We start from the raw sequence: 20,886 nt of genomic DNA on the forward strand, positions 1-20,886 counted from the left end.
TTTGACCAACAAGGAGAGTGATGGAGTGCTGCACCAGATGGCATGGCCTCCACAGTCACCTGACTTAAACCCAGGCGAGATGGTTTGGGATGAGATGGACCGCAGAATGAAGCCAAAAGGGCCAACAAGTGCTCAGCATCTCTGGGAACATTTCAAGTGACTACCTCATGAAGCTCATCGAGAGAATGCCAAGAGTGTGCAAAGCAGTAATCAAAGCAAAGGGTGGCTGTTTTGAAGAATCATGACGAAACATATAAAAATGTTTTGAGCTATTTCACACTTTTTTGTTTATTACATAATTGCTTGTGTGTTCATTAACAGTTTCGATGGCTTCAGTGAGAATCTACAATGTAAACAGTCGTGAGAATAAAGAAAAAACATTGAGAATGTGTCCAAACCTTTGACTGGTAGTGTATTTTTTATGTTCCTATAGGGGTGTCTATAGCTATATATATATATTTATTTATTTATTTATTTATTTAATGATTGAGTCTAAATCATATTGTATTAAGATACACACAGCATTGCTGACTTTGAATGCAATCTTCAAAAATTGTGATATATTTTATTTAATTTTGGGACTAATTCCACATTTCCATTTAGAAAAACAAAACAATGAATAAACCCTTTTTACTTGTTTTTAATTTTCAATGTAACCTTAAAAGCACAAGCAAGTAAAATGTTATTAACTCAGTTACTTTTTTATGTTTTGTTGGATGCTTTTTTTTTTTTTGTCTTTTTCAAAAAAACAACAGCTTGAATGCCCAGTGGTTTTATTTCAATTAAAAAGAAGCACTTTATAAATTAGCAATTTTAATATGCGTATCCTTGCTCAGTGTCCAACATTTCAGGATTATAAACAGGAATCTGTCACAAAATTCTTTCTGCATGCGGAATGAGTATTTTATTTGTAACCAGTTTATAAAAATAAAATACAAAATAATTTGAAAACAAAAAGAAACAAAACACTGTACAAGGCATTGATATGATACAAATAATAGAATTAACATAAATAATTACAGGTATATACAATGCAAAACTCCCGCTTGTTACATTCTTTCCTTGAGACTGTACAGTTACATTTCAAAACAACGACATACATTACAACACAAAAATATCAACCATTGAAAAAATCCCAACAACTCAAGTGAAAATGACAGATGGGCAAATTAGCAAAAGTCACAATAAATAATTTCTGTCAAGTATTTATAAGCAATTCAATATCATGACATGAGAAGTGTACAAGTGCACACCAAAGCTTTTATTAGTTTCCATCTCACCTTTCAAAATAAAACAAAACAGCTGGCTTTATTCTGTTGGTCTGTGGCTTTGTGTAACCACAAAAAAACCCCAACAAGCTACTATAAATATGACACTTTCTAATAGCGAGCCACTGTTAAAAGTGACAAAGAAAAATCTCATCTGGAAGGTAACACTAATCCTACGACTACACACCACTTGTGAGATAATAATATTAAAACCCATGATAAGAAATCTGATTATCTTTTAAAATCAGCAGCACACTGTTTAGTGTCTGTCCTTCCCTTTCATTGAAGCCCGTTAGGATATATGTCATATTTGTACGATAATGATATTATTTAAATAGTACTTTCAATATTTTACAGGTATATATTAAAAGTCTGCACAACAGCGTTCTGAACTTCGAAGCCTTGAAAGAGGGGGAATTCAAAGACTGCTCGCTGGCGATGTATAAATTGCACAGCCATTTGAAAGCATACAGCTATCACACTGCAAACACACCTTGAATACGGCACCCTGAAATTCTCCAATTTCAACCAGTCGATCAGTAAATGGTCCACACATTCTCACAGTGGAGCGCTCCGGCTCTGACACAGAAGTCTTTCAGCACTGATTTCAGTGGCGAGGGTTTGCATGGTAGCACATGCCATTTATAGACCGTGAGATAATAGAGAGAGAGAGAGAAAGGCTTGGCTTGGCCTAATACTGGAATGATCTCCAACACAGACAAGGCTCAGTCATCCCTCGCTATGCACAGAGGGGCAGAGAAGAGACATTAAGGCGGCTGACTGACTGAACGATGTCTGCCTTCAGGATGAGTCATCATAGCTGCTCTGTGAGGCTAGCGTAGGTACCTGCGAAATCTACATGAGTCAGACGAAACAGCATTGTTTAATATCGACAGAAATAAGACGCTCTCATCTCAACTCAAACTGCAAAGTATATCAAAATATTTGGCGATGTGGTTTGTGACTGTGACTACCATCAGGCTTCAGCTCGTGAGTACAATGCAAGACTGTAAAATGCAGGAAAGTCTGTTCTCCTTTTATTTTTGCATGTCACTACAATTATATGCAATGATAGAATCATCCCAGGTCGGTGCAGAAAACTAACATCAGGTAAGAAAGCAAGTTTTTAATATGAGCCAGAGAAGATTTAGAGATTCACCTAACAGGAAATGGCCAATGTGGTAAATGCTATATAATGATGAGTGTTATGCGGCTTTTTACTCAGTAGTCGATTTGGGGGGTTTTCTCTGTTGAGCATGCAAAGAGAAGCACTGGAAGGAAGCTGAAGTTATTTTACAGTATCTTACAAGCAGAGGAGTGGGAATAGGTTGTGGAGGAGAGCTTCAGTGAGGAATCCTGACTAAAAACTGAACACAAACAACACTCTGGCTTCTTTACCTTGTGCACAGAACGTATACTGTATGTCGTTATATAAAAGACATTCTCCGGTGCGGGAGAAACGGGAACGGAAAAAAAAACATTCTCGCACGTGGAGGCATGGAGCATCGTTTTGGTGTGAGAAATATGTACATATGGCCTCCGTTTTCAATAACATTTGACAAAATTCTTTTTTTTGAGGTCTGAAATTCACATTTGTTCAGAGTTTTATCTCAAACACTGGCCTGGTATGTAGACAGGACAGCTAATATTTCCTGTTACAAATAATAGCTACTTTGTCCTTAAGTAAACTGCTGCTCAAATTATGTTTGATTAACAAACATTTGTGTTGCTACCTTTTCTACATAAATGAATGAAAAGGGTTGTCTTATAACCGCTGGCACAAGTCTGTTTTTTGGCTCTTGGTTTTTTTGTTGTTTTTATCTTCCTCCGCTAATTACAAACACACCAAAGTGAATCTTCAAGCTGCCCGAAGTGCCAAGGCACGCGCTACGACGAACATCAGTGCACCTTGAGTCGTTTAAACTTACTACTGCTACTAAAACATCACAAGTCTAACCTCTAATTCCTTCATTCCAGTGTGACATTTCAGATTCCCTCTCAGCAACACAGTAGGCACAAAAAGGTGTGAGTCCTCACATGCTTTACATGACTGATTGTATAAAGGGTCGCTTTGAGCGATCCCCTCATTTTAAAAACGAATGCACGTGACACAAAAACCACACTTTAACGATCGCACGCGAGAGGATAGGAGTCGTAAGCATTGCTAAGCATCAAAATAAATATCTCAATAAATACACAAATTCTGCCTATTATGCATTCACATTTATCAGAAAGAAAACGTTATACCCTGCCTGATCTGAGTTAGGCCCTCCGGCCAATAATTAAAGTCGCAAATCCCATCAGTATGATTCAAATGCATTAGTGCTGGGGATAAATAAGTTCTAATATATTGCGGTGCAGGACAAATCAAAGTTCAATAATCCGGAGACTTTTATATATGTGCCCACTGGTCCAACTAACTTCTGATTTATGTGTTACAGCGCTGCATGAACGGTTTAAACTACAGCATTGATTGTAAAAATGAAAAGAAGACCAATTCAAGTTCAGTCTGCTAGTCATGCATCGTCATTCAGCTTGTGAACAAGTATTTAATGTCCTCAGAGTTTTGGGAAAGGCAGCATTTTTGGGGGTTGGACTAAAATTTCTGGATATCCCGGCTTGTGCCACAAAGATTAATAAAAGTCTTTTTTTAAATATGTTTTCCAGGAGTCCGGCAGCCTTAGTGCAAAACTACAATCACTGGGGTGGTATTTAAAAGCTGGACACATACTGAATGACAAAGCCTATGCAAAAAACAGAAGGAGCGAAGAGAACACTGACAAACTGTGAGAGGAGTAAAGTTCAGACTATTTTACTGATTATACAGGAAGACTCACTGGCTGATGTCTGTCCTATTACAACTTCTCTGCTATAGCAACTCAACCTGGTGGGGTCTATCTACTCAGTTTGCTGGAGCACTTGCTCTCTTTGCTGCAGCCTTTTCCTCTAGACAGGTGGAACGGGCTGGTGCGCGCCTGCCGACTACAGCATGTATCCTGGTGGTGGTGGTAGAAGCGGCGGGGAGGCGGCGAGCCGGAGAAGCTAGGGGGTGAGCGGCTGCGGCCAAAGCAGCCCCCTCCTCCGCCGCCACGGTGCTCGTGGCGAGAGGGCGAGGAGCTGACCGAGCGCTGCAGGGAGGAGGAACTGCGGGGGGAGGCGCTCGAGCTGCGGTGGTGGTGCGGAGAGCTCGTCAGGCTGCAGATGCCCATCCTGGAGCCCCCGTGCTGGGCAGAGGAGCGGTGGTGAAGGGGGGAGCCACGGGAGCCATGCATTAGCTGAGCAATACACGTCAGCAGTTCTGAGTCACTGGTGCTGCCAGCTCGGATGCGGTAACGTCTAAGCCTGAGTGAAACATGAAAAACAGCGAGTGATATTTTACAGCAAAGCTCAAATGGAGATAAATCAAGTTTCTTGGCATAAATTATTAAATTAAATAAATAAAAGAGAAAATATCTTTATAGTATCTTAATGAAAGTAAAAGATGCAAGGCAACAACTTACCTGCCCTCCACTGTGGGGCGACACGGTGGTTTTCCAGGAGGTGGACGTGGCATGAATTGAGCAGCCAGTTGCTCAGCAGAAGAAGCTGCCTGAACGGGACGAGGGATCCTGCTCTTGCGGGACAGCGGGCTAGAGGAGGAGGAGAGAGACGGAGCGTCGTCTCCCTGGCGGTCAGAACGGGAGCCCATAAGAGAGTCCTCATCCTGAGAGCGGTCAGAGGTGGAGGACAGTGGATCTCTAGTGAGGGAGGCTACCATTGGGCCACGCCTATCAGAGAGGGATGGCGAGGCAGTGGGTGAGGGGACCTGGCCTTGGTGGCTGGCTTTCTTCTGTAAGAGCTTTTCCTTGGCGGATCCTGGTGGAGGGAGCTCCAGGAGGGCCGAGGGCTCCAGCACAGGGATTCGACTTTGCCTGCGGCTAGGGTCTTTACGGGGGGCAGCCAGCGGGGTGGAGGAGGCTGGGCTAGTGATCTGTTCTGGGGTCAGGTTGACTTCTCTAGGGTCTTCCCCCTTCAACTGAGGCTCTGTGACACAGGGAGTGGGGATAGAGTCATTCTCATTGTCTTTAAGCTTGAGGAAAGTTCCAATACTTAAATCCCTTTGGTTGTTAACAGGAGGGGAAAGACGGCCATTGGCAAACAAGGGGCTGCGAGGAGAGCGATGGGAAGATGCCGAGCATGGAGGAGGCGAGCACGGTGAACGAGGGCAGCGCGGGGAAGACATGCGGCTTGGCACAGGGCTTTGAGCTTTGGTGCGGCTGTCTCCATTAACCAGCATCTCAGCCAGGGGGTCTACTGGTGACCCTGGATGGGAGGCCACATGGTCCTGCGGGGAGCTGATGTCCACTGTACGCTCCTGAACCTGCTGAGCTTCTGCTTCAGCTTCGCCATGCCTCTCCAGCAGGAGACACTGTGGAGCACTGTCTGAACCTGACTGGGAGGAAAGCCCAGAAGGACGCTGAGCCGTTAACTGGAGTGGGGAGGGAAGAGGTGGAGACATGGGAGGGAAGAGAAAAAGACACAGGTATTATTTAAGAAAAAGAAAAAACTAAAAAAATGGCAGTAATATTCTAAATTGTCAAAGGTCTGTTGCTGATAGACTACAACATGGCGAGTTGTGCTGTAGATCTGCAGCAAGAGCCTGTTGCAGATGTGTGAACACTGAACAATTTTACAAAATGTGGTAATAAATGGTGATTAGTTTGGCAACAGCATGCAATACCATAGCTACCATTATCAGACCGAAACACACAAGTGCTATGGCAGTGTCAGTCAAGCTGTGAGTACTAAACCAGCAAGTAGGACAGGAAACGTTCACGCAACTTCGCAGGGGGCTTCAGCGAAGAGAGGGTGAGGAACAAATACAGGGAGAGAGAGAGAAAGAGAAAGATAGAGAGGACAAAGACGATCTGAAACAAAAGAGACCATGCAACCTGTAGTCATGACTCGACATTCCAAACACACATGCCACAATCAGACAAACACACAAACCCTATCCAGATCACAAGAACACATGTCCAGACACAAGGACACATCTGACCCATGCTCTGTCTGGCCTGCACAATGCCCCTTATGGTTTCTGGAGAGAGCTGCCTGACAGCAACACAATAAGCAAGCCAAATGAAGAAAAGAAGCCAAAACCAGCAACTTAAATGAAAACAAAAAAAGAACAAAAATGTTGACAGCGGGTGTAATGCTACTGATGTAGAGGGAGCTGAATGGAGGTCTCTTTTTACAGGACTGTGATGGGCTCATCACCTGCTGAAGCTGGGCACGGGTGATGCGAATGACTGAGGGAAACTTGGTGTTGGCAGCACCCGCAGGGATGGCTGGCAATTTCCTGCGACTGGGTGAGCAGGTGCTGGGGGTGGGGTTTGGTGGCAGAGGTAGGGAGGCGTGGTAGGAGGAGGAAGAGGAGGGGCGTTCTTGCGGCTGCTGGTCGGCGGACTGGCTGCGCCTCAGGGCCGGCAGCTGACGTTGGTGCAGTGGGTCCGACAAGGTGGTCAGGAGGGTGTGAGGACTGGGAGAGCGCAGAGGGATGGGGCTGGATGTCCGGACCGCAATCTCCTCGGGCAGAGATGGAGGAGAGGTAGGGAGCTAAGAGATGGGAGGGAAAGAAGTGGGAGGTGGAGAGAGGAGGGGTTGTGAGATTTGTGAGGGACTGAGGAAGTATAGTGGAAGTACTGTGAGGTGGGACAAGCAGGCTGCGCTAGCGGGGAGCAGGATGCAGAGCTTTAAGTGATGAAGGGATCAATTAAAGAAGTTCTAAAATTTTTGCATACACTGATGAAGAAAGATGGAGACCAGTCAGGGAGTTTTTGTTATGGCAGTTTATGTTTGCAATCTGGATATAGAAGTTCGGACTGCAGAGGAAGTCAGGGGATAGACAGCAGGTCTGTTCTCTTACATGTTAAAATCAGTCAAAGTTAAGCTCAGAGACAGAGCAGCAATATGGAAATGGAAGATATAGACTACTGGGATGTTATGAATAGGTAAGTAGCAAGAAAGTAGTTTAAGGTAAGCAAATCAAAACATATTTTGGAAATAAAAAGTTTGATTTGAGAAGCAAAAAAGGAAAAAAGCAACCACTTAACCCAAATGCCTGCAAATAAATAATTAGATTGATTACAAATTAAAGTAAATCAAAGCCATAAGACCTCTTTCTCCCATGCTGTGATCTGATAAAAAGCTCTGAGTTGTGTCACAACTATCTTTTTCTAACAAATACACACAAGTGAAGAAGCGAGCAGACATAAAGCAGTAACATTTAGCTTCAAACCACAGCAAGATGCAGCTGGTGACACTCTGTTGAATGATATTAGCATTTACGTTCTATACCTAGAACTCTGACTCTGTGCAGCTTTTTAACCTTGTAAAATGCTGACTATAGTCAGGATTATGTATGCCATGTTATGATATGGTATTCAAATGAAAGTGCTTACCTGTGTGAGGACTCCTTCAGCCAGAGCTTCAGCCGGGCTGGTTGGAGTGATTGGGGGCAAGGGCCCTGCAGGGCCCACACTAAGCTCCAACTTGTCCATTTTTACACTTCCTTTGGAAGAGGCCGTGCTTTCTTGTTTGGCTTTCCCCGATCTAGGGCTCTGGCTGCCCTTTTCCCATCCAGGATCCTGTCCATCTGGTTGTAGCACCTCTGGCTCCTCATCCTCCTCCGAAGGGCTGGTGGTAGCCTTGACTCCTGGGGACCCGCTGGGTCGCTCCACCATTACCCACTCCCTTGAGTCAAAGTCCTGCCTCCCAGAGCTCAAATTGAGGGCCACAAATCCCCCACTGCTGGCTGCCCCCTCTCCCTGCTCTAACGATCCAGGGGAAGCTGGCTTAGGAGAACCACCACCGGATAGGAACTCTTCATCATAGTGCCAAACCCTATCAGGACGCGCCCCGGCAATTACAGTTTGAGCCTGAGTTACTGGGATGATAGCAGCTCTGTCAGATTCCTTCTCCTGTTGTTGAGTGCCTAGCTGCTGCTTTGCTGAACTGAACATATACAAGACAAATGCAAACAATCAACCTTCTGGTCTACCTAAAGGTGAATTTAGATAAGAAAGTAAGTATTACCGTGCAGTACAAGTATTGGTTGCTTAGTAGACTTACCAGGCATCCACGAAGCGCTCTGGGCTGGGCTTGGACTCCAGGCCAAACCTCCTCTCCAGCTCGAAGCTGTGGATGTTGCGGAGCTTCCTGAGCAGAGGGCCATCACGGTCTGAAGCCACCACCTCAGAGTGCAGTTTGACAGGGGAACCCAGGCTTGGACCAGCATAGGGGCTCTGGTGCCCTTGGTTGCCCTGGTTGTTGCAGTGTTCCTCCTCCGCTGCCGTCTGTGGGAGACAGTGTTTTTTTGTTTTGTTTTTTAAAAAGTAACTTAAATGCCAAAGAAGCAGGTGAAGTTCATTTCTTATATTTTCTTTGAATTCCCTGTGGCTTTTACCTTCCAGACAGCTGTCCTGATGCGGTTACGGTTGCGATCCAGCTCCTCCCAGACGTCAGTCTCCTGGTTCCGGTGCGGGTGGAGGGGAGAGCCCGGCAGACGCTCTGGAGCAGGGTTGTTCTCCACGTCGCTGAGCTGCTCATCCTGCAGAACCTCATCTGTATTTTCTCTCAGCAGATCGCCAGGGATCAGGGACGCATTTGCCATACTGTAACAAGAAAAGGTGCACACACTTTCAATGTCTCTGAAGATATTATATATATATATATATATATATATATATATATATTTTTTTTTTTTTTTTTTTTTTTTTTTTTTTTTTTTTAAATGGACCCAAGAGAAATTTCAGCCATACATGAAGTTACTGAAAATAGACACCATAAAACATGCTTCTATACTTATACATGTATATATTTCAAACATACCCCATGTGTGCTGGAGTGAGGCGAGTGTGATGTTGAGGTGTCGTGGTACTGGCACTAATCGTCAGCGTGCCATCAGTAGTGGTCCGCTCCCAGTCATAGGGGTCATTTTCCACGACATTGTAGGTTTTCATACTATTGTCAAACACTGACATCAACAGCTGCAACAACACAAAAATATATAATCATCAATTCATCATGATAGAAGCAGAAAATATACATGCACTCCAAAACCTGAGCGATTTGCTCAGGTTATGATACAGGAAAACCTTCCCTCTTTATTGAATGTAAATCATACCTGGTAGTCAGGTTTGGTAAAGTAGTCAAGGCTGGAGATGTGATCCAAGAACACACCAAACTCTGCCGGTAGATGTTTGAGCATCAGACGATGATCATAAGTCTCTTTCAGCTTTCCCACATGTTCCTAAAATACACAAACACACATCAATTATATGTCATCATTTGGAGCCACCAGGACAGAGCTCATTTTTTTCAGTGCCCTCACTTTATCTTTGATCTTCCTCCACGGCAACTGACCGACCAAGAACTCCACCAACATGTAGAAGAGAGACCACAGGTCATCGTGACGTCCCATTTCCTGCAGAATGAAAACAACTCTGAGTTAACAGGATTGGATAATGTTTGACTGTCAAAAAAGAAAAGAAGAGGAAGACGCATGCAGGACAGCATCACAGATGAAACAAAACCTCTATCACATACTTGGCAGATACTGACCTTATTCTTGTGCGCATTGACAGATGCATATCGCACTGTTCCCCTAAACCCTGCGACTGGACGGGGCTGACAAATAAAGACAGGCATAGTCATTAAATGGTGATGCTGATGATATCTAACTTGTTTATGGTTAGTTTCAAACAAGATTTTTAGACATAAACTTTTAATTTGCTTCCTGTTACAAACAGAGATTTGGAGAACAAGATAAGAATTGGTTTGAATTTCAATACTCTACACGAAACTACAAAAGTATCTGTCTTTATAGCTGCAAAACATGCATTATATTCAAAAGTTACTTGTTAACTTTGTCTCCATTGTGGATTTACAACAGACCAAAACAATAAGCTACACAAAAACTCAGTAAACAGAGCAGAACCTTTATCAGTGGAAAGGTCCCTGTTCTTAAATGTGCAAGTTAAAATAGAGCTAAAATAGGACTTTCATATAGTTCCACTCCTCAGTTTAAAAGCTAGATGTCACTAAATCCTACATACTGCTCCTTCAGATTCAGTATATAAGCCATAACAGAGAATGCACTTACAGGTCGGACCTCCTGGCAAGAGTTGGTGAACTGGCGAGCTAAACCAAAGTCCAGCATGTAGCAGGTACGACAGGTGCTGGGGAAGCGACCCATGGCAAAATTGGACTGTAGCAGAAACAGGAAGTTGAAAAAGAGTGAAATCTATGTGCAATAAAATGTCATTTCTATTTACAGTATATCCATATATGAATAAGAAATGTCTTCCAGTAAGGGAATATAATTTAAGACAGCACCTCAGATGATAAACAATATTTACATTTTGTTAGTTTTAGGAATCTAGCCAACACTGACGCTGAGCCGACTTACTGCAAGCAAAAAGCAAACTACTGAATCAGCAGCAATGTTAGCAGCCAGTTACAAAAAAATGATGTCAGTGGCAGAGTCCAATGCTGACAATAGAAATAAAAATATGACTATATTTATATTACTTATCTGCCTTGAATATACTGTAGGGACATATGTGCAATCAAAGAATGTCCTGCACCCAACTCCCTGCTACACACCGGTTTGATGTCACGATGCAGGAAGCCAACAGAGTGGATGCTCTCTATAGCTTCCAGGATCTGGCGCCCCAGACGGAGGGTGGTGCTGATGCTGAATGTTCCTCGAGGCATACTTCTCCTCAAATCGGCCAGGTTTCGACCCTAAAGGGCCACGCAAGCGAGTTATTAGTATAGAGGCAGTTGTCTGATAAATCTCCCCATTGCACCTGGCTTTTAATGAACAACAAGTCAATCAATCAAATCATCCATCCATCCATCCATCCATCCATCCATCGTGCTCTAAACAAAGTGAACAGTGTTTGAAACATGATGAAACAAAAGAACAAAGTATTTAAAGATACATACAAATCAAAGGCTTTACTGTTTGAAATGTTTGGCCTGGGCGATAGACAGATGTGTTCAGCGGGCAGGAAACAAGCCAAAAGTGAGGTACAACATGAACTGAGCTGCACACAACAGTTTAAACACATGGTGTGGTCGGGAGCCAGTGCGGTGCAGTAAAATTTGACATTCCTGTGGGAATGGTTGCACAAATTACAACCAGATCACACGTTCATAACACCCCAAGGCCAACTACTATCCAATTCAAGTAGGATGCATTTATAATTTCTGATCATGTCTTGGGTAACACAGCCTCATGTGGTCGATGGAAAACGAATCTTATACCTGCAATTCACAGCATGTGATGCAGTCTATCAATAGCCTGCAGCTTGAGTTTGCTTCTGCCTGATATTCTGCAAAATGCTACATGCATTTAAAGTGGAAATAGTTACTGTTCTTTTGGCCATATTTGTTGGTTTTTTTGGTTTTTTTGTATATACTGTAGGTTAGCTGCTGAATTATTTACATGCAGCAGTATTTTTTAGAAATTTCTAAAATGTTTATTTGCTTTGGTTTCATGTAACCATCTTCTATATAACAGTAACTTTGAGTAAGAGCTCACCATGATTTCTCCAAGTCAACAGCCCAAAGTCCAATCAAGGCCAGGGTAAATAATCAAAATGGTCAAACATTGCACATATTGACTGAATGGTGGCTATGACCACAAGACACAGTTACAGCATGACTGGAAATACGCTAAACAGAAGCAAGCTAGTGATCAAAGCAGAATAGGTGCTATGAGGATGTTTATTAGCTCAATTATAAGTTTTTTTTCTTATTAATTTAGTTTTCCCTTTGTTTGTGTTGTTATTCTTGCTCTTTGCATGGTTGTGCTTTATTTTTTTTTAAATTTCCCAAATAATCACTGAGTAAAATGTCTAAAAGTCCACTCAAATAAATTCTAGAGCTTTAACTTAGCTTGACTCTGTGATTTTAAAATGCTTTGGACAGCCAGTAATCCAATTCCCACATTTTTTACATTTCCAAATATATGAAACACAGAAAGGCAAAAAATCTTTATTGCACAAACTGAAATTAGCAAATGTTTGACACTTGCTTGGTGAGTGATTTAGTTGACTCTTAAAGAAGCTTCATTTAGAGTCTTTTTAGAGACGAGTCTTTTCCCTTGGGACTAACCTGAAGCTCCATCACCACGTAGTTAAAACGGTCATTACGGCCGCATCCCACAAAGCGACACACGTGGTCTTTACCTAAGAGAAAAAGGACAAGAGAGTTTCAGGATCCTTCCTCTCACCTTACACGTGCTGTATTATTTGAGGGCTGGTTGTATGAATCATAATGATGTGTGTGCCCATACTTAGTCGCCCTACCGTATCCAATGTCCGTGCCCTCTCATCAGCAGCTTCACTGTATTATTTCCCTGCTGATTTATGGGATATAGCACATGACACCAGGTCTAGACATGTGTGCATGGATGCCTTGAGCATTTGTGTGTGTGTTTATGCATGGGAAGGACATTGCTGCACCGGCAGGTTGGCTGCAGCCACACCCCAAAGCCCTTCAGCTAGCAGCGTCTACATGCATAGTTAGTGACAAGACCTTCGTGCTAAAAATGCTACTATTTAGATCATTTGTTATTACAAAATTGTTATTTAAGGGTAAAAATACATCAAAGTTGAAAGTGGGTTATATTTGACTCCATTATGCTTTATATATCTGCTGGTTGATATTTACTCTCTACAGCTGGGCGGGTCAGCAATGGTTGGGGGGCTGGAATTGAGCCCATCTCAAATTATATGCTGGTTCCCTCAGGAAGCAACAGGACCACGATGCTCCAGGCCAAAGCCATTAGACAGCAAACATGATCCCAGCCCATTGATTTTCTTCTTGGGAGGGGGGAGGTAAAAAAGCATTGTGGGTAAAAGGGAGAAGGAAGGACCTTTTTTCTTTTATAAAAGAAAGAGAAATGGAAGTAACACAGTCCCCCTAAAGGATCTAACTTTATGTTAACCCTGGGAGTGTCCAAGCACAGACAACCGTACACTTGCTGTGTTGTTTCTGTTAAAAAGCAGGACCACCACAGATGTTTTTTCCACAGCATGGACTGAGGCAAATTGTGCTGAACCCTGGGCCAAACTGTTTTCAGATCTATATCTATTCTCAGAGGGAGAGTTTATTCTACCCTGCTCTGATGCTAACAAGTGATACCAGCATTTTCTCCTAGGAGGAGATTTTTGGAAGGAAGGATAGACATTGTGAATGCTTTTTCTTCTCTTAAACATTTGCTGGATGATAACAATAAATACTCTGCACGTGTGAGACGATGGGCCAGTACCAATAAGTGACATCAGTGAATCCATTTGCACTCACCCTGGAGCTTCTTGAGCACCGCGACCTCCATCTTCAGCACCTGTTTGGGCTGCTGGGCCGACTCCACCTTCAGTGCCACGCTGACCCGCGTCATCAGGTCCGTCGCCTCGTAGATCTCCCCAAACCCACCACCCCCGATCTTCTTCACCTGGAGTAAAGATGATGGCACATATGATATATAAAAATACTACTTCTACAGAGTAAAAGTAAGAGGTGAAGATCATTTCAGGCTTCACAGAGTTTATGACAATTAGGTGTTTTGTCAACTAGAAGAATACTACAATGGCACATGAGCCCACAAACTGTATGCAAAAGACAGATGTAGCCTTTGGGTCTGTAAAGGGCCTTAAACCTGTGCTTTTTCTGATGGTGAGCAGGGGGTTATTCCACTTTAAAACCAACCTCCTTGCGATTTAATAGTATTTATTATCCTTTCTGTGGCGTGATATAACTGCGATTTGGTTTGATCCTTAGTTGGAGATTTTTTGTTCTTATTTGAATGTATAGAATTGAATTAATTGAATTGAATAGTTTTTTCTTTAAAAAAAACGATTCTGATTAAAACTGCTGGCAAATGGGAAATTTCTTTCCTGGTTAACCAGCAGGAATTTATATGACTCAGTTTATAGTTCACCTATACTTGTGCATAGCATCGTCCTTATTTCATTCTTTTAGCTGCTTCTCAACTACCAGTAGTATTCAAGCTCATCTTGTATCTCAACTACTACAGCTTTAATTTCCCCTAAGCTCTGATGTGCCCTTCACTGTCCTCCATGCTCGCACAGAGTTTTCTGTCGCACTTGGAGCTAAAGTTGTGGGATTAGCTGCAGCATTCTTATGTAACTCCTTAGATGACAGGAAGTGGAGCCAGTTAGGAACAACAGCCTCACATGGAGCCCAGGCTGGCACAGCAGTGAGAGACATGGGCCTTTGGGGAGCACTGCTGCTGCTGCCTATAGCACAATGCACTGCCACAAATAGCTATACAGGCTATTTTTGGATCACCCGTACTGCAGCAGCAGAACCTGGACAGAGAGACATGACCCCAAACTGTCGAAAACACAGGTGAGACACTTAAAAAGAAAGCGGTGGTGCTCATAGGCAGGGGAAGCATTGTTTGAGGAACAAAGAAATCCTGTTTGTGGAACAGAGGGTGACCTCGGGACAGGCAGTGATGGGGCTGCACAAACACGCTGCCTATTGTAGCTGGAAAACACGGCGCTTACCACTTTCCATCGTTCCTTAACCAGGGAGAGCACGCTCAAGATGTCAGTTTGCTCTGCTCCCCCACTCATCCCGTCAGCAAATCTAGGGACGCTGCCCTCACTGCTTCCCCCACGACCAGCAGCCTCACACTGGGCAGAGCATTTGGGATCTGATGAAGAACCCTACGGAAGTCCAAGAGAGAAACAAAGCAGTCAGAAGCGGAAGGAGGAAATCAGCTGTAATCTGTTTACATTTGACCAAGCTGCACTTTAGCATCTCAGGCTAACATCCAGCGGGTTTTACGGCATTAAAAACACTACAGAAAGCATGCATGCCGCTCAGTTGAGAGACCGACCGTTGCCTCAATAGCTGAAGCTTTCTGATACGTGACCATTGCAGCAGCTGCCACACCTGCTGCCAGCAGCTGTCCTTCTAGACAAGCTCACCCAACAAACTCACAGGCAAAACTATTACATTACAAAGAGGTTTCATCATCTTAGTATCATTTTCCCTCTTCTGTGTATGAAAGCCAAGCAGCAGATCTTATGAGTGTATTATCAGATGTAATGAGTCTGTTTAATTTCCTTAATTTAAATCGACTCAGTAGTGAACTGATTAAAAACAAACCACACAAAAATTCACATTTTTATAAATAACTGAATTTACACAAAGCACCAACTATTCTTAGAAATTACATATTCATTCATTTCATTGTGTAAGACAGTTTTAAGTTTATTTTTAATTCCACACACAAATGAAATATGGATATCTGCAGTCGTTATTTCTATTCTGTTCATTTATATCACGAGAAATTGAATGATTAAAAAAAACAAAATCAAGTGACAAACCAAAAATGTGTAGGTTGAAGCTACAGCTTACATAATACCTACGCCTGATACAAAAGAAAGAAAAATTGGCATCAACTGGGAAATTGAATGAAGATAAAAGAAAGAAAAGATGGACGATTCATGTCAAATCCAGCTGTAGATAAACTCTTTTCACATTTATCACAATACTGAATCATTCTGTAATAATTCTAACTTACAGTTCATATTAAATAAAGTTAGTTGTGTCAGTATTACTACATATACACGGTAATCATTTGTTAATAAAACATTTTTGGACTAGATGTCTAAAAAGCACCATGCTGGAGGATAAACACCTTCCAGAGGAGCCAAATTGAAGGCTTCTAATGCATTAATAGAAAAATTATTAATAAACTTAATAATAATTTATAGAATCTCTATAAAATACAACCTGTTAAAAAGTGTTACCAATCATTTAATTAGGCTGACATGATGTGGCCAAACTCCTTTAACACACATCAACTTTAAAATGGAATTTCCTTTTGAAAAACCGAGTCCATGTTCCTGCATTATACAACATCCGTGTCGCAGATAAACATTCCTCCGGAGAGCACTCGCTAGATACTTCCTTTAGTCCGCCTTCAAACACTCGCTTACAGCAAGCCCGACTTTGATTCATCATTCTGTACACGGTGCCCGAGCATCTACGGTTACGCAACGAGCCTTCAAAACACTATTTGGTTACAGGGCATGATCCCGGCATCAAGGAGGGAATCAATCCCATCATGCAGCATGCTAGTGAGGCTGGGAAGAGGGAGAAGTGTGGTTAGAGTAGATAACAGTGAAGTGATGAGCATGAAATGTGACCCAAGGTTAAGGCTCAGGAGTAAGGTGGTCTTTGTTGAAGCTACACAGATCCAACGACACAACTGGACCAAACAAATCCCTTTTAATGACTCGCAATTACTGTAATGGACTTACATTACACTAACACTACAGTCTATTTTAAAATGTTTACCTTCATGGGACAAAAGGGGCTTGATTATGACCCCAGCTGCATATTTATATATGCTTCCTACTATGAATGTGTCTACATCTCCTACAGCTTTTCAGTTTTTTTGTTTTACATGAATTGGTGTAGCGAGGATAATAATAAGCTAATTTATGCTTTATTTATAGGCGGTTAAACATATCAAACATGTAACAAATGGCATGCATAGAGCTCAACAAAATACACGACAAACCAAATAATAATAATAATGGATACTTTATTGATCCCCATGGGGAAATTACTTGTTTTTCTCTGCATTTGACCCATTCACTCAGTGAAGCAGTGGGCAGCCCACTAAGCAGGCGCCCGGGGAGCAGTGTGTAGGGACGGTACCTTGCTCAGGGGTACCTCAGGGTAGCCGTTAAGTGGATTCGAACCGCCGACCTTCCGATCATGGGGCGACCACTTTACCTACTGAGCTATCCCTGCCCCTGCCCAAATATCTTCATAATGGAAAAACTTAACTGAAATCAAGACACGTGCGATAATTCGAAATCAACAATCACTTACTAAATGTCGTAAAAACAGCGCAGTGTAAAAAATATCAGATGACATTAAAGTGGTTGTGCGTTTTGGCCAGTGCAGCACAATGAAGCGGCTTTGAGTGATCAGACTTGTGACAATGCAAGGTTGGAAATTTGTGTGCGGTCATTTATAACACTGCATATATTCAGTATATATGCTCTGATTTAGTTTAAAATGCCACTAATCTCTACATTGTACTGTTTTGCGATGAACTAGGATGTAGCACAGTTTTACTGCTGAAGAAGCCTTGAGGCTAACCCTAACCCTAATCCTTACCTTTTATTGTGTAAAAATGACTGAAAACCATATTTAATGATACTAAAACATTTTAGATTGTCGAACTATACTAGAGTATGCTCTACAGGAGTGCCACTCATTCTGTTGTCAGCAGGCTTGGATTAACAGAGATCACGGTCACCATTTCACATGCTAGAATTTTCCAATTACTATACCAAACACAGCAGAGTGAGTGCTGACATTCATTCACCATTAGTTCTTTTAAGCATTGGGTCATTCACTCTTCTTCTTTCAGCTGCTCCCTTGGGGGCTCGCCACAGTGAATCTTCTGCCTCCATCTCACCCATGATCCCTAACATCCTCTTCCGTCACACCTACCCTCTGCGTGTCCTCTGTCACTACATCCATGAAGCTGCTCTGTGATGTTTCTCTTTTACACCTCCCTTGCACCTGCATCAACATCCTTTGCCCAGAATATCTGCTATCCCTCCTCTGCACATGTCAGCCTTGCCTCTCTAACTTTATCTACAAACTGTTCAACCTGAGCTCTCCCTCTCATGTACTCATTTCTAATCTTGTTCATTTTGGTCACTCCCATTTAAAATCTTAGCATTTTCAGTTCTGACAGCTCCAGCTTGGCTTCCTGTCTTTTTGGTAGTGTCACCAACTCCAAACCATACGTCATAGCAGGTCTCACTACCATCTTGTAAACCTTTCCTTTTCACATCCTACTGTCACAAATTGCCTCTGACTCTCCAACCCACTCCACGCTGCCTTGCACTCTCTTCTTCATTCTCCATTGCTTTGAAAGATTGACCCCAGGTATTTAAAATCAACCACCTTCATTACCTCCGCTCCCCCCAGCTTCACTGTTACACCTGTCTCTCTCTAACTCCTCTTCTCTCCTGAGCATACCTCCTGAATCTTTTATCTTGCTTTGGTTCAAGAGAATCAAAAGTAAATCAAAAGAGGAAATATTTTTAATTCACACCGGCTAAACTTCTATAAAAGTATTTTTCTTGGTAAATTAGCGATGAACACAGGAAGTCTTTGAGCCAACTGTAAATTCTCAACGTTGAGCTAATTGCTGCTTATGCAAAATCACAGAGCATGCCATCAAACGTGCTGCACAAAAATGCTCATATCCTCAAGGGATGGGCAACTTTCTCTGTGATTGAATAACTAGTGCTCTGAGTGAGAACTTCAAGGTCATCCCATGTTCCTGTGCTTTCCTTCAGGATGTTTTTTCCTCAGGGTCACACCTGGCTATCACATATAAGAGGCTGTAGCAGATAATTTGCTTACAATTAGTCAGAAGTTGGAGGTTGTTATTTCATGCAAATAGGGTGTGGGGAAAGAAAGTTTTAAATAGTGGCTTCATCTGAGGCCATCTTTGACCCACAAACACACCAGCATTCATTCAAACATAAGCTTGTACACATATTGCACAAATCAACACACCTGCACAAGCCAGCCCGGCTGCCTCACGCTGTGACTAATCTAACGCCTTACAGAGGGGGCACGGTTCCGCTCCTCCTCCTCCTCCTCCTCCATACCAGACACCGCCAATGACGAGAGAGAAAACAACAAGCCCACCAGAAGCAGCCTTTGGACCCCAAAATTAAAAGCCGCGTATGACAGCCAGCTCCTGCCTCATAATGCATCCCGCTTCCTGACCCCAGCATCTCCATGGCGACGATGGTGCAGTGCCATTTTCATTTGCTGACTGCAGCTGGTCATCGCCTCTGCCCTTTAGGTCTGCTGGAAGCTGCAAGTTTACAGCTACAAAAAGCATCATGAAATGTCAATGAGTGATTCTGCCGCAGAGTAGCTCTCCTTGAGAGTGAATATGAATGTGATTTGATGGTGAATATTCACAAAAACAACAACAACAAATCAGACCTGACCCTGAAAGCTTGCTATGCATACATGCGTATAAGCCTGGATCCAACGAGAATATCTTCTGCCTAATCCAAGAGTGGCCTGGTTCAGTGGTAGGACGGAGAGACTGCTGCTGGATGAAAATTAATCTCTGGACTGACTTCTCTCCAGAACGATGGGTTCTATCAAGAGGAGACTGGGAAGCTGGGAAGGATGGGACCAGAAAGTGTGTTTATATAGGGAATCAAAGATGCATTCACGTAAAGAGCTACACTTGCCTCCAGTGCATCTTTTTGATCATTGTTAGTGCATACCACAGTGACCAAGCAAATACAGAGAGGCCTTCTGTATCGTATTCAACGGGATGTGTCGATAACAAGCTACAGCCGAGTCCCAGCAAAGGTGTCACGCCGCCCTGCAAAATTAAACCCCTTCTCTTGCCTGCATTGACTGACCCCGGCTTTGCTGTGGAGAGCTGTTGCATAGCGATTTGGTTGCCACAGCAGATTTACTCAGGCGCGTCCACGCACATTGGCCACCCGCAGGCCACGCAAGCCCATCCTGCCTGACTTTAAGCGCTGACAACATGCAGGTTAACAAACCGAACGCATGTACGCAGCTGCCGCCGACAAACATGGGGGTGTTAAGAGTGGTGGAAAAAAAGAGGAGGCACTGAATCATCTGGATCCTTACCTCGGGTCTGAGCTGCCAGCCCTTGTTCCAAAGAAGAGCCGGGTGTGGTTACGAAAAATCCTTTTGGTTTGGGGGCGGCGGGGACGACAACGAGCGGAATCCCATAGCGAGCGAAGCGTCCATAGGCGGAGGTGGTGGTGGAGTTGTCGGTGACTGGAAATAAAATAAAAGAGCGAATGGAGGAGCGAAGGAAATATGTCTGAGTGTGATCGTCCGTTTTCTCCTTCTGCCTGTCACCTCAGCATCTTTATCTGTCGCTGCGGATCCGTGACGTGACAACTCTGATGATCAGCAGCCTTCCTGCGCGCGCGGCCCCGATTCGGCCCCTCGCAACAGCACGGCCACGCGCGCGAGGGGGCCCTCTTTAAAGCTCGTCTCCGCGGTTTAGCGTTGCGCGCACGCGCAGTACGCAGTCACCGCGTCTGCGTTTGTTTTCCCAGCCCAAAGCGTATGCGGAGTGTCATCGTATATGGACGTACAAAGGAGATATGAGAAAATGATGTTAGAGGATAATATGAAGGATACAATCGGTTTGGTTTGGAACGCGGCCACAAAAGACGGTTTTTTATCAATAAGACTAGGGGGCGGCATTAAGCAAAAGACGCCATTGCTATACAAACAACAAGACTCAGTGATGAAAAGTGTATTTTACAATACAAAACATACGATACACGGTTGTTATTTAAGTGGAACAGAAAAAAGTGCGACAGCAAAGATATTGTCAAAAAATGTTGCATTTACATGTAGTGATTACGTGATTTTCTTGTAGTTCAATCTAAAGAAAGGAAAGATGATATAGTAAAACAATTGTAATGGAGTTGGGGTAAATAAGTTACCTCAAAACTCTGCTTTCGGTCATGTG

The 20,886-nt window shown here is 43.2% G+C and overlaps 1 protein-coding gene across 2 annotated transcripts; it reads right to left on the bottom strand.

The window, feature by feature from the left end:
* Positions 1-756: 756 nt before the first annotated feature.
* Positions 757-20,342, bottom strand: ttbk2a (tau tubulin kinase 2a). 2 transcript variants are annotated; one of them, XM_080869977.1, is made up of 16 exons: positions 20,025-20,342; positions 14,852-15,013; positions 13,626-13,773; positions 12,432-12,505; positions 10,914-11,054; positions 10,411-10,515; positions 9,870-9,935; positions 9,640-9,732; positions 9,433-9,558; positions 9,138-9,295; positions 8,713-8,920; positions 8,379-8,602; positions 7,709-8,261; positions 6,525-6,863; positions 4,769-5,736; positions 757-4,610 (listed from the first exon to the last, which is right to left on the bottom strand). In XM_080869977.1, the coding sequence occupies exons 2-16, from the start codon at positions 14,918-14,920 to the stop codon at positions 4,163-4,165; spliced, it is 3,720 nt and encodes a 1,239-aa protein (XP_080726103.1). In that variant the 5' UTR covers positions 14,921-15,013; positions 20,025-20,342; the 3' UTR covers positions 757-4,162. The 2 variants fall into 2 exon arrangements, with proteins under 2 accessions (XP_080726103.1, XP_080726104.1); XM_080869978.1 differs by lacking the exon at positions 6,525-6,863.
* Between the last annotated feature and the right edge of the window lie 544 nt (positions 20,343-20,886).

The sequence above is a fragment of the Rhamphochromis sp. 'chilingali' genome (assembly GCF_963969265.1).
Source record: "Rhamphochromis sp. 'chilingali' genome assembly, chromosome: 21".
Lineage (NCBI taxonomy): Eukaryota > Metazoa > Chordata > Actinopteri > Cichliformes > Cichlidae > Rhamphochromis > Rhamphochromis sp. 'chilingali'.

Bases quoted from the DNA above. Each gene is read 5' to 3' on its own strand.
- ttbk2a (XM_080869977.1), bottom strand. From the start codon at position 14,920: ATGAGTGGGGGAGCAGAGCAAACTGACATCTTGAGCGTGCTCTCCCTG. The intron at 10,516-10,913 runs GTGTGTAGCAGG...TTTCTGCTACAG, and splicing joins TGCATCGTGACATCAAACCG to TCCAATTTTGCCATGGGTCG. The intron at 9,733-9,869 runs GTCAGTATCTGC...TTCATTCTGCAG, and splicing joins TCAATGCGCACAAGAATAAG to GAAATGGGACGTCACGATGA.